Raw genomic sequence first — 14,709 nt, 5'->3', positions numbered from 1 at the left:
TTGAACCACCCTTGCATCCCTGGGATGAAGCCTACTTGATCATGGTGGATAATTGTTTTGATGTGTTCTTGGAGTCTGTTCACCAGAATTTTATTGAGTATTTTTGAATCAATGTTCATGAGGGAGATCGGTCTGTAGTTCTCTTTCTTTGTTGCATCTTTGTTTGATTTAGGAATCAGGGTAATTGTAGCCTCATAGAAGTAGTTGGGTAATATACTTTCTGCTTCTATTATGTGGAACAATTTAAAGAGTATTGGTATTAAGTCTTCTTTGAAGATCTAGTAGAATTCTGCAGTGAAACCATCAGGTCCAGGGCTTTTTTTTGGTTGGGAGACTTTTAATGACTGATTCTATTTCCTTAGGTGTTATTGGACTATTTAAATGGTTTATCTGTTCTTGATTTAACTTAGGTATATGGTACCTATCCAGAAAATGATCCATTTCTTTTAGATTTTCCAGTTTTGTGGAGTAGAGGTTTTTGAAGTATGACCTGATGATTCTGTGGATTTCATGATTGTCTGTTGTAATGCCCCCCTTTTCATTTCTGATTTTGTTAATTTGGATGCTCTTTCTCTGTCTTTTGGTTAGTTTGGATAAGGGTTTGTCTATCTTGCTGATCTTCTCAAAGAACCAATTCTTTGTTTCATTAATCCTTTGTATTGTTCTCTTTATTTCTATTTATTGATTTCAGCTCTCAATTTGATAATTTCCTGGGGTCTGTTCCTCCTGGGTGAATTTGCTTCTTCCTGTTCAAGGGCTTTTACTTGTACTGTCAAGTCACTAGCATGAGATTTCTCCAGCTTCTTTAAGTGGGCATTTAGTGCTATGAATTTCCCTCTTAGCACTGCTTTCATGGTATCCCATAAGTTTGGGTATGTGGTGTATTCATTTTCATTGATCTCTAGGAAGTCTTTAATTTCTTTCTTTATTTCTTCCTTAACCCATTGGTGATTCAGTTGAGCATTATTCAGTTTCCATGAGATTGTAGGATTTCTGTAGTTTTTTCTGTTGTTGAAATCTAACTTTAAACCATGGTGGCCTGATAAAACACAGGAGGTTATTCCAATTGTTTTGTATCTGTTGAGATTTGCTTTATGGCCACGTATGTGGTCAATTTTAGAGAAGGTTCCATGGGGTGCTGAGAAGAAGGTATATTCTTTTTTTGTTTGGGTGGAATATTCTGTGGATATCAATTAAATCTATTTGAGCCATAATATCAGTTAAGTCCATTATTTCTCTGTTAAGTTTCAATTTGATACACCTTCCTAGTATTTTTATTTGCTTTTTCTCCCATGGAGACAAATTCAATGGAACACAGGAAAGACAGTTCCTAACTTCTACATTTAAAATTCTTAAAAATGACAGCCATTTTTCTGCAAAGTTGGTGAAAGAGGAGCAAAGGCATAGTAATTCAACTCAAAGAGAGTGGTAGTATACGTATAGCTTCATTCTCACTCCTCAGTGTTCCTGTAATACAGCACTTAATGAGTGTCTGTTATCTAAATTGACAGATTTTGCCATGATTTTTTCCATCATATACCACATTTTGTTTTACTCCTAACACAGAAGATAGTTCATATGATTTTTGTGACCATGAAAATCCTGCATGACTCTACCCCTAATATTATACTTCAGTATTAACACTGGCCTTTGCATATTACTCCCTAGGGAGGACCCACCCTCTACAGTCTGAGATAAAAACTCCAGTTGTCATCTTGCAGTGACTTACCAGTCTCTTCAATTGCTTCCTCAAAATGAAGTTGCCTGTTCTGCTGTTGGTGCTGCTGTTGTTCAGGATTCCTGGTGAGGAAATGAGAAAGAACGGGCAGGGAAGATGAGCCCCAGGTCCCACTTCTGGTCACCTGTGTTCTCCCATGTCTGAGAAGCCAGTCCTTATCCTCTAGGATGGGGCCTGTGAGGTTTACATCTGAGTGACAAAGGCTCTAGATATGAAAGAAACGGTGCTATAATGATAATTATGATGTGGGTAAAATGCAGTGATCTAAGTTATGCCTAAAATCCTCTTAGGGCTTTTGGTTCACTTTTTCTAAAATGAATTTTTGTATGTATGAATAAATATCTCAGTTGAAATAAGTATCAGCAGAGAAATCACAAAGATTATTCATGAAGTTTGTTCATAAATTTCTACTTCTCTCTCATCATTTCAGCTTCCAGGAGTGATGTTGTAATGACTCAAAGTCCACTGTCCTTGCCTGTCAGCCTTGGAGACCAAGCCTCTATCTCTTGCAAGTCTACTCAGAGCCTTGTATATAGTGATGGAAACACCTATTTGTATTGGTATCTGCAGAGGCCAAGCCAGTCTCTACAGCTCCTGATATACAAAGTTTCCAACAAATTTTCTGGAGTGCCAGACAGGTTCAGTGGCAGTGGGTCAGGCACAGATTTTATACTCAAGATCAGCAGGGTGGAGCCTGAGGATTTAGGGGTATATTACTGCTTCCAAGGTTCAAATTTTCCTCCCACAGTGATTCAGACCCTAACAAAAACATCCTTTCTTTGGGTGGCACAGCTGCCAAATATGCTATGTATCTGTGTGTGAGACAGAGACTGAGAAATTCAAGATTATCGCTTGCAGCTGAGGGACTTGGAGCATGAGTGCCTGCCCGGGGCTACACATCAAGGGTCATGCACCGCAGTTTTCTTCATCTTCAATATCATTGAAATTGCCTCAGGAAAATGGTGAACAGGTGCGCTCTCAATAATAATGAATGATGAGCTAAAACTGAGTGAAATCCCATTTTGATTCAACAGTCTCACTAGAGAAAGGAGTTTCTCTACAGAAAGCAGACAATATCACTAAACTATAATTATAAACATATCTATGTAGACACCAATTTGACACCATGCTTATTCAGCAAAACACGAGTTAAAAGTTAATTCATTAGACATTTGATTTCCCTAGCCATGGTCTCTTGACTGTCTTTGCAATGCCAGATATTAGTTTTCTGCCAGAGACTGGGTCCCAGATCTAACCAGTTGTAGGTTAGCCCTAAGATAGGGATTATTGCACCACCTAGCATTCTGCCAAGCAGATGTTTAGAAAGAAAAAATTAAAAAAAATTAAAAAATTAAATTTTACTATTGCAGATTGCATCCTTTACAATACCACAGTACATAAAAGTGTAATTCAGAAAAAACCTGACTTTGTGTTGATAAAATTTAGGATATGGGCTGAGTCTGAATGGCAAGGAATCACATAAACAATGTAATACATGTCTTTGAGACACAATATCATAGGCAAATCCCACTAAGGGTAACAGTGGACCTCACTGCTCACTCTGCATTTTAACACTCTGTCCTCCTCTCCTCTAACCTTATCAGGCATGATCATTCAGAGCATGAACTGCCAGTGGAGAATAGAAAATCACCGTCCTCTGAGTTAAACCAGGGAATCTTGGACAGTCCAGTGAATTTCACAGCTTTGCTTTTAACTTGCCTGCATAGGCTTTTCTAGAGAGCAATATGCAAATCTCCTGGTGGGTGCACTGGAGTGAAACAAACTACCAGGTCAAGTGGGAATAAAGCCCCAGAGGCTGTGAAGCTCTCTCTGAACAGCAGGACTAGATGTTCCTCTTAAGCCTCAAAGAACCCTGATTAGGAGAGTGCAGACTGCTTCTTCAGAAGGAATGTACTTTATTGCTCTTTTCATCTCCTGGATTTTGAGTTTATCACACTATCTTAGGCAAGTTTTAACCCATTCTTTACTAAACATTAATTTTTGTATTTATTTATTGTATGATTCATCTTTCTTGTTTAGTAGTTTATTTAAAAGTATAGAATTTGTCTTTTTATTTTTGTTAAGTAAACATATTAACGGGCAGAGATTTTAATTGTGTGCTGAATATAGATTAGTATATATTCACATGTGTGAATATCTTAGTACATCACATGCTCCAGATGTTTTATGGTGACACTTTCATCCACAATCACTCACTCCAACCCACCAAGGTGACAGTCTTGAAACCTGTTACATACATTGATGTTTCACTAGACTTGAACATCATGTAAGTTCAGGTGACCACTCAGGTTAAACACACTGTCTTTGTCTTCACATGTGATAGGAAAACTGTTGCATATCTGTACTTACTTACCCAATGACCCGGTCGTTTTGAGTCTTCTCAAGTTGGTAATTGTCCTGTGGACATGGAATGTGCTGCAAAAATAGACAGTATGAAGTCTGAGGTTGTTTATTGGTTAAAGGATGACTTCTGCTATTGTATAATGAAGTAATAGATACATAAGATCAGTATGGACTCCAGTAGACAGATCACAGCTGTCTCTGCAGTCTCTGCTACACATGGTCTCCTGTTGCAGCCATATATAGAGAGACACCCTGAGGTTTCTTTTTCTACTGCATAGTCTCATTTACACAGGAATATAATGTATTCCTTTACTGTACATTACAAAACATGATATATTGATAATATGCAATATATATATATATATATATATATATATATATATATATATATGCATTGATGATATTCTTTATATGCAAAATGTTAGTTTTCAATTAATTATTTGTATACAGATTTCAGATGAATGTTAATATATAATGACTCAGATTTCACCCTTGCATCTTCTGTCAAATGGCACATGATATGTACTTTTAACTGTTTTTCCCAATAGAAAGACTACAGAGATTTGGGGTTCGAGGTCCACAGCAATTCTTCTGTTAGTCTGCCCTTACTACTCTTCTTGTGTCCACTTTCTACCATTATCTGTGTATCATGATGAATGGACATTTCTGAGATGCTCTAAGTTTAATTATAAGTCACAGAGGATGGAGGGAGAGGTCAGGAAATCAGTTAATACTCCAGGTCCCTGTTCCACATACACTGGTATTATTGAATCTCAAGCAATGCCCTTCTTTGCTGTATGCCTTCATCTCCCTAATGACCCCCCTTGTGTTTACTTTGCACATGTATTCAATTACCCACTTTGCCTTCTTCTTATTGTTTGGGTTAGGTTGTAGGTCATTGACAAAATGCATGCATGCAAATGCCATAATTAAGTCCGTTACTTTGTGTGATAATTTTTTTTTAAATGTGGCCTAGAATGTCATGGTTGTTTATCTTTCATCCCAGTACTTGGGAGGCAGAGGCAGGCAGATGCCTGAGAATTTGAGGCCAGCCTGGTCTATAAAGTGAGTTCCAGGGCATCCAAGACTACATAGTGAAACCCTGTCACAAAAAAAAAAAAATGTGGTCATAGCAATTAGTTCTCCACATACACAGTCCTCCTATCTCAATGATGATAAAGCATTCAGTATACTTGGCACTTATCTACATATAAGCTATACTCAATGTAAGTAATTTATCCTTTCCCTAACCAATTTTTAATTTTTCCTAAGAAAAAAGACACATAAACATCTTACTAACAAACATATGGGTTTGAGAGGCAAGAACCTTGTATAATTGCTCCTTAGTGGTCTCATACCTTATGGGTTTAGGAGGTACATGTGTGATTCTTACACTGACTTTCATAAACACTTTTAGAAAAAACAGGAAGATATCTCCCAAATAACTTTCTAATTTCTAGGGGCTCATTGATGAGAGGGTAGAAAAGTTCTCTTCAGCTAGGAAGTCTAATATCCAACTTGCAAACTTTCTCTATAATCCACTTCAGCCTATTTTCCATCTTTCCAGCAGAGGGCAATAATAACACATTTATCTAGTCAATGTCCCCAGACTTCGTGCTGACAACCACTGTACCACTACGAATAGAAAATAGAAGTACTCAGGCTTTGACCCACTTAGCATCCACAAATGTCTCCAAACCTTTGACCACTTCTTTGAGACTGGACTGAACACTTAATTGACACAACCTCTGGAAGCTGATGACCCCTTAAAGCTTCTCACAGAAACTCTCTCCTGTTTATATCAACAGCCCTGGCTGAGGAGAAATAAAAAGCCCAAGATCACCTTAAAAACTCATCGTGTGGATTCACGACAGAAGCTACAAAATTGATTCCACATCATAAATTGGAAACTCTTACTGGTTTTCTCTGGGCTTTGTAAGATCAGAGCCATTTGATTAGACTGGAATGGATGGCCAAGGCCCTAGTTGAAAAGCTGCCAAATCTGGAGGAGACATATCTGGGGCATCATGTTTTGTTATTTTCAATTATAATCGTTCTTAGCTGGGCTTTGTCATGACAAAATAAATCCCATCAGTGTTGGTTAAACAAAGCTTAGCTGTGGGAAAATGTGAGGAATACACTGGACCAGAAGCATGCAACACCGTAGAGGAAAAAACACTGAGAGATTTGAGACTTTTCCAAATTAAATACTACAAGAAAGTAAAATGACACCAGTTTAACAAGAGCATTTATTGTTTCCAACAGGTGAGGTGGCAAATAGCCACGCTGAAGGGAGGTCACTAGCTCATTTTAAGCAGAGTTAGGGGAATTCCAGGGAGGAGAGATTAATCTGGTGCTGCTGATTAGTGGAGGAAAGATTAGTCTTGGAGATGGTTGGTGAGAGGCTGTAGTGGTGAGGGGCCCATTGGTGGTGGGGGTAGGGAAAGCTGTCTTTAGCTAGCAGAAGTCTAATTTCTAGGGGCTCATTGATGAGAGGGTAGAAAAGTTCTCTTCAGCTAGGAGAAATCTGAAAGGCATCCGCTGAGCTGAGAGGCATCCGCTGAGCCAGCAGAAGGGGCTTGGGGGCCTGGCAGTAGGAGGCTGGGGGGCACCTGTTGATTGGTTGCCCCTAAGTTGTGGTTTTCCTGAGAATTGCTTGCTCAACTCCAGCCTGTTCTAGTGAACTGAAACTAAGGCCTGGTCCATATCATGGCTGCTAGGGGAGCCTGTTAGAGTCCAGGTTTGGCCACCCAGTCCTCTCACTAAGAACATCCTGGCCTACACCCTGCTGTTTGCCTATTTACTCCTCAGGAATCAGAGATGGCTCAAACATGCTTTTAAGAGAATGAACTTAGAAAAGAGAAGTTTGTAGTCAGCAACAAAGATCAGACACCAAGATGGGTTTGCTGGTGCAAACTCTCAACTTGTTGTTACTCAGTGTCATGGGTGAGAAGGAGGGGAGACTCCAAGCTCAAACTCAGCAACCTTTTCCATTTTGATGTTTTAGTTTAAAAGAAGAACTTTTTGATTATTCCTTTTTTCTTTCTTTTCTCCTTACATCCCTCTTCCTCCTTTAATTCTTCTTTATTGTCATTTTTTCCATTTCGTATTATGAGTTGTATAGAAGTATACTGGAATCTTGCTTTCTACCAACTTCTATCCTTTTGCATCTTTCTCTCCATAGTATGCTTTGGATAAATTGTTCCCACCCAGTCTCCTGATCCCTGACTGTTTCTCAAGGAAAGATGGTTGCTTTCACTGTCTTAGTTGGTGTTTCTATTTCTGTGAAGGAACACCATGACAAAGACAACGCTTATAAAGGAAAACATTTAATTGGACCTAGCTTACAGTTTCAGAGGTTCAGTCCATGATTGTCATGGCGAGAAGCATGACACTGTGTAGGCAGACATCGTGCAGAAAAGGAGCTGAGAATTCTACATCTGGATCCACAGGCAGCAGATGAGAGTGGCTGTCACTTTGGGTCTAGCTTGAACATGTAAGACCTCAAAGCCCTTCTCCACAGTGACACGCTTCCTCCAACAAGGCCACGCCTCCTAATAGTGCCACTCCCTATGTGCCAAGCATTCAAACATATGAATCTATAGTGGTCATTCCTATGCAAACTACCACAATCACATACAGAGCCACATCAAGTGGTTTCCCTGATAACTTCCACTGGTATCAGCAGAAGATGAGAACAAATTCTAAGCACGTAAATTCTGGCACATCCCATCTGGCTTCTGTAGTCACAACTCATATCCTTGGAAGTGAGTCTGGGATCTCTTATTCTCTCACAATCATCAGCACAGTGGCCAAAGATGCTGTAACTTACTGCTTTTAACAGAAGAACATTATCCCATTCCCACAGTTCTACAACTAGAACAAAAAGTTCTTTCAGCTTCTCAGGGCCCTGCTGTTTTCTCCTCTGAAGATGCTATATGGTCAAGAGTTTGAGTGATATGGGAGAGAATCTTCCAATATTTCTGTAATGAAACAGAGCTTAGTTTTACTCTAGAGCCTTGTGCAGCCATTCCCAGCAAAGAAGAAGAGAAAGTATATAGATGGAGAAAGTCAACCAGAGTCCCCATCCATCTGGAATCCTGTGCAGAGGAATGTTTGAAAGCTGTGATTCAGATTTCCTGAACTGGGCATTGATCCTGAGGAGCAAGTTATTGGGCTTTTGAGAATACACTCAGGGCTTTAGAAAAGCAAATTTTCACAAAAGTTTCCAATTTAAGGTGGGACAATAATTCTGCCACAATTTAGTCCTTCCTCAGAGTCTGTTTGTTTCTCCAAGGGGAAGAAACTAAAGAACAAAAGCAGACTTCTCTATCATTTCTTCTGTGAGTTGGAAAGTTTAATGATATTACCCTACTGAATTTTTGCAGAATATATAACATTTTGGTGCTGTGGAATAATGCTTTTGTACACTGGTTTAATAAAATGCTGATTGGCCAGTAGCCAGGCAGGAAGTATAGGCAGGATAAACAGACAAGGAGAATTCTGGGGAGAGGAAGCCTGAGTTGAGAGATGCCAGTCTTCTGTCCAGGGAGCAGCATGTAATGGTACACAGGTGAAGCCACAGAACACATGGGGTCATATAGATTAACAGAACTGGGCTAAGTTTAAGTGTAGGAGATAGTCAGTGGTAGGCCTGAGCTAATGGCTCAGCAGTATTAATTAATAAAAGCTTCTGAGTGATTATTTTATAAAGGCTACAGGACTGTGGGTGAGAGGTTTGTCCCAACAGTGGGCCAGGCAGGACACAGTAAAACTTTCAGCTACATTTTGGAAGTGGAAGTGTCTAACAATCAAGAACTAATATAAGAAAGTTTTAAAACTTTCAAATTATAACAAAGGTTCTTTATTCTACTATCAAAAGAACAGGTTGAGACATCATACAATACAACCATAAATTTTACAATATGGAGGTACATATATATTTACACATACTCATATACATAGGTCACAACTATGTTCCTCTGCACAATGATTCAATTGAAAAATTTTAAGCATTACATGTTCAATACAATGTTTCTTTCAGATTTGAAATCCTTACATCTTCCTGTAGTCTGTGGTGCCAGTGTGCTTGCTTGGCCCTAAGCTTCAGCAGTAGTAGCAGCAGTAGCAACAGCAATACCCAGGCAGCCAGGTGGCCACTAATGAAACTTTTTTCTTGAACTGTTACTTCATACATATTAATGTAAGTATACACATATGTATTCCTAATATATTTTGTTGAGAATGTATGTTACTTGTATGTATGTTTTCAGGGCTGACATTTTTGCAATGGACAAGCCGTTGTGTGCTCTTCCCTGGATAGAAGCACCTAGCCTGCTCCAAGCTTACTCAATTGTCTGTAGTTCATTTGTAGTATTTTATAGTTGTTTTGTAGAATATACTCCACAAGGAACCATATTATCTAAGTTAAATGAAATAGCCTACAAACTGTTATTGAAATGTGGGTTATCCTCAAATTGTATGATCTTGCCACAGTATTGTCAAATATAAGATCTAATCATATATATATGCTTAGGGTGTTCCAAATATTAGGTATATTAACTGTATTCTTGGTTAATACTTTTTCCAATTTACATAGTTTTATCTGATGTAATTCAAATGTGTATTGAATGTCTGCATCAGAAATAATGCAATCTCTATTTCATTAACTTTTGCAACTGTGTTTAATTTATGGTCATCAATATTTCTCTCTTTCATAATTAGATATTTTTGATAAAGTATAGGTCTCATGTAGGTCTTGATGGCCTTCAATTGTAGTGAATGGAGACCATGAACTTCTGGAAAACCTGCTTCCCATTCCCAGGAGCTAGTTATAGGAGTATAACATCAGGCCTATTCAATGCTAAGGCTGTAACCCAGTGATCTTTTTTTTTCCGCAGTAGGCAAGTAGTCTGTGATTAAGCTGTATCTCAGCCCAATATATTCTTACTGCTGAGTAGCTAAAATTGGACTGCATATGTGTGTTTCCTTGCATACATTTATGTGTGAAAATCTCAGAATTCTTCCTAATGCTGATGGTCATTCACAGAAAGAACCAGTCCCAGGTTTGGTTCATAATTTTTTTGCTGAGCAAATTACAATTTGACATAAATCATTGTTCACCTTTTTTTTTCTGGAATCGTCTTGGACAACGAACCAACCCTGTCCTAATTTTAAAAATTTTCAGCATGGGGAGGCAATAATACACATTAAACCATTCAAGATCACCAGACTTTTGACTGCCACTTTTGACTATTATCTTCCACTGTAACTCTAGGGAAAAGATAACTTTCTATTTTCTGATTCCCTTGAGTTCCAACAATTTCTCCTAGTCTCTTGCAGCTTCTGTGAAAATGGGCTGGCACATTTCTTAGCCACAGTTAGTCACTGAATCAATAGCATATGCAAGGTTAGGAACCATTGTTCATTCAGGGACATGAAGTATCATTTCTGATAGAAACTCATATTTCTTAAAGACAATAACATGTTAAGAAGGAGTATAAGTCATGTAAAATAATCTGAAGCTTCACAAAAACATTGGAAATAGATATAATCTTAGTGTAATTAAGGAAGAGAGTTCATATGTACAGATGGAAGGAGAAAAAACTCATGACTTTGGCCTTGATGGAAATAGCTCTTGAGAAGGTGAGCTATCATAGATAACTAAAACAATAGTATTTACCCAAGAAGATTGATTATCCCCAAGAGATCCTGTCCTTGCTTACAAACTATGTCTTCCAGTATTATTCAATTGTTCTTCTGGAAATTATTGTGAACAAGAAGCTGCATGGTGAGTTATGGAGCTCAGTCTCAATGGATACTTCCACACAACACTCCCATAACAAAGGATCATAGAACATTTTGGAAAGAAAGGTAGAAATATTGACAGAGTCATAGAACCAGCTTGTTTGCTGTGAGATTGTGTTTTGTAGTAAAAGCAGAAGCTATACCCAAAATTCTCACCAATATGAGCACTCAAATGTGAACTGAAACAAAAGGACATGAATCAATATGTCAAACCCAACAGGTAAAGACCAGGAGGCTTCAGTTCTACAAAAGAACTACAGACAATTGAGTAAGTTGGGAGCAGGCTAGGTGCTACTATCCAGGAAAGAGCACACAGCTGTTTGTCCATTGCAAAAATGTCAGCCCTGAAAATACAAGTAACATATGTTCTCAACAAGTTATATTAGGAATATATATGTGTATACTTATACAAATATGCATGAAATAACAGTTCATGAAAAAAGGGTCATGAATCTGAAGAAGAGTGGGAAGGAGTATTTGGAAGGATTTGGAAGGAAGAAAGGGAAGGGAGAAATGCTTTAACTAAAATTCAGTTTCACAAATAATCAGTGAATTAAAAAAAGAGTAGGAAAACAGGAAAAGCTGCCTGACATCATAACATTTACAGCTGCCTATGAGGGAAACTATAAACATTTATGTACTGTCTAGAACAGTACCATATATGACATGATGCAATGGGTAGAAAATAACAAGGAAATTCTGTATTATGACAGAAATCAGAAAAATTGATCGACTGGAACTAAAGTGACTACAGTCATGATGGCAGAAACTCATAAGTTGTGTGCATCTGGACCCTCAGAAGGAGAATCAACTCTCCAGGCTCACCTGTGAATTGTGTCAAGCACTAAAAAGACACTTCAAGGTGGAGCCACCTTTCCAGGAGGATTCACACTTCAAAGTGGAGCCAGACCAAAACATGGAACTTTGTCAGGCCCTGGTTGTCAAACTCAATCTAGAAGCAGACATTAAGAGAGAACCCATGGTGAAGGACCCCAAGAGAGGAAAGAACAAGAGGAATCTCAAGAAACACAGAAAGTCACATGACAGCCCGCTAGCACCAGTGAGCCTTGGGTGCAAGTGGAGCCTTTATTGCAACTGGAGAATTGCTCACAGGTAGAAAACCATGGGTTCACTGTTGTCTGGGTCTCGCATCAGCCTTGTGTTCTACCAGTACAAAAATTTGTATGAGGGCCACCGTAGACAGAACCCCAAGGAGTCCTCCCAAAAGTCCAACCCCGGGCTCCCTGAAACTTTGAAAGCCTTGGAGAAGTTCGAACACTCTTCTGGGTACCCAAGCATACATAGCAGCTCATGGGACTTCTGAGAGTGTGTCACGATTTGGCTGGAGATGACAACCTCATTATTCCCCCTGCCTCTACCACAGACATTTTTGGGGGTTCTTACTTTATAGTGTGAATGTTTTGTCTCTGGCCTGGAACTTGTAGCTTTTATCTCCCAGTTGCCGGGCTTCGAAGTAAGTGTTGTGATTTGGTTGCTTTGTTTTTTTTCCCCCCATGGGATTTTTTTTTTTCATTTAACATTCATTATTATCTTCTTTTGTTTTTGCTCCTTTGAAGCAGTTTCATGACCCACCTTGTCCTACTAGTGGCTCTTTTTGTTAAATGCTATTCAGCTTGCTTGTTGGGGGAGGGGCTGTTGAGCTTTGTCTTTGTATGGTATAATGATAATAAAGCTTCATAGAAATTAAAAACAAACAAACAAACAAAACCATGACAGAAATTAAAATAAGGTGTAGCACATAGACTGGTACTGTTCTTTGTTGTTCAGAGTGGAGCATATTCTCTACAAATAAACCTGTACTGTCTTTCTGATCTAAGACATAAGAGGACCACAGGACTGTAATAAGTCACTGACTTGATCAGTCTTATAGCTGTGCCCAGTGATCACTGATTTGCATCTGCCCAGAGCACAGCCCACTGCCCTAAGAACTGCTTCATAGTCAGGCCACAACCTGTACTGGAGTCAGCTCACACAGGTCATAGCACAGACATGAGGGCCCTCATTCAGCTCCTGGGTTGTCTGCTGCTCTGGCTTACAGGTAATAAAGATAAAATTGGAAATTTATTCAGTTGAGTGTGGTCAGTGCTGTCTGGTCTCTGGGAAAGTCCTCATCTAACAGGATTAATTTTATGGGCATTTCTTTTCTATTTTCTAATCTCAGGTGCCAGATGTGACATCCAGATGACCCAGTCTCCAGCCTCCCTGTCTACATCTCTGGGAGACAGTGTCACCATTACATGCCTTGCAAGTGAGAACATTTATGGTAATTTAGCATGGTATCAGCAGAAACCAGGAAAACCTCTTAAGCTCCTGATCTATGGTACGAACAGCTTGGCAGATGGGGTCCCATCAAGGTTCAGTGGCAGTAGATCTGGTACACAGTATTCTCTCAAGATCAGTGGCCTGCAGCCTGAAGATGTTGTAACTTATTACTGTCAACAGGGTAACAGTTACCCTCCCACAGTGATTCAAGCCATGATATAAACCTCCCAAGGAAGCAGAAGTGAAAGCCAAGGCTGCCCTGATAGCTAGTTCTAGTATCTCCAGCTGCTGAGAGTGTTACTCTGTTTCTCTTTACCTGGAGTAAAAGGCTAATGTGAGATTTTTATATAGGGATCAGACAAACTGTTCTATGTCCTTTTTTCTAGCCTCTGAAGTCATTGCACCCATATATGCAAAACACCAATACATGGTAGCCAAATTTCTAAGCGGTCTTATTAAATAAAAAACACAGAGCCAAATATAGGGGTGAAAGCCTTAGAGATCAGAGAAATAGTGAGAGCCACCAGATAACCTTAACTCACCATGCTGTAGCTTCCAAAGAGAGTTACTTCCTGTCTACCAACGCCTTTATTGCCTTTCTCTTCTGCCCTCTCATTGACTATCCTAGGCCAGCTACACACTTCCTTGTCACTGCCTGTCTGTACAGAACTCCAGGTCTCTATGGTTGGTACCATATTTGGCTCTGTTCCCTAGTGTGACCTTGAACACACAGAGTCCCTGCCTGCCAAGTGATCAAATAAGGATGTGTGCTACCACTGACTGAATTTGTGTTAATGGCTTGCTAATTCCTTTGATCTCCAGGCAAACTTTATTTATTAACCTAAAATAAAATGTCACCACATTTCAGCATAAATAAAATATCACCACAACACATAACACATAACACATAAAATAAAAATAATTAAGTCTTAAATATTTAAAAATTCTAAATACCTAGTATTCTTACAAACTAATACTGGGAACAGGTTATTCTCAGAATTGAGAGCCCATTTCTTACTGAAAGTAAGTCTTCCTTACCAAAGGGTCCTCAGAGAGCTTGTCAATTCTCATATCATATGCATGAAGGAATGAGGGGTTTGTCTATGAAGAATTTATTTATTCCTCTCCTTACTAGGAGGAGAAATGTCTTATGATATGACAAAACACCACAAAAAACAATTTATAAAAGCAAGCATTTAATTTGGGAGTTTACTGTTATGGAGGGTTGGTCCATGACCAACATGGTAGGAAGTAGGCATCAGGCAGGCAGACATGGCCCTGGAATAGTAGCTAAGAGCTAACACCTTTATATTCAAGCAGCATGCATAGAGAGGAAGACAGCTGACTGGAAATGGAACAATCATATCACCAAGGTGAATCCACACCACTCACCAACAAAGTAATCAGGTCATTCCAACATATGACATCATCATAGCAGCTTTAAGCATGGCCAAATCTACCTAGAAAAGTATAATTAGGTATTTTTTTTTGTCAACCAATTCAGCCTACAACTGACT

At 39.0% G+C, this 14,709-nt stretch overlaps 1 gene segment (V, D, J or C); it reads left to right on the top strand.

Annotated features, from left to right (window-relative positions):
- Positions 1-12,919: 12,919 nt before the first annotated feature.
- On the top strand, positions 12,920-13,414 carry LOC118580225. The segment is given in 2 exon segments: positions 12,920-12,968; positions 13,092-13,414. Coding segments are annotated over 2 exon segments (372 nt in total).
- The last annotated feature ends 1,295 nt before the right edge of the window (positions 13,415-14,709 follow it).

Source organism: Onychomys torridus, chromosome 3 (genome assembly GCF_903995425.1).
Source record: "Onychomys torridus chromosome 3, mOncTor1.1, whole genome shotgun sequence".
Taxonomy (NCBI): Eukaryota; Metazoa; Chordata; class Mammalia; order Rodentia; family Cricetidae; genus Onychomys; species Onychomys torridus.
The sequence above is the reverse complement of the archived record's forward strand: the minus strand, read 5'-3'. Positions and strand labels throughout refer to the sequence as shown.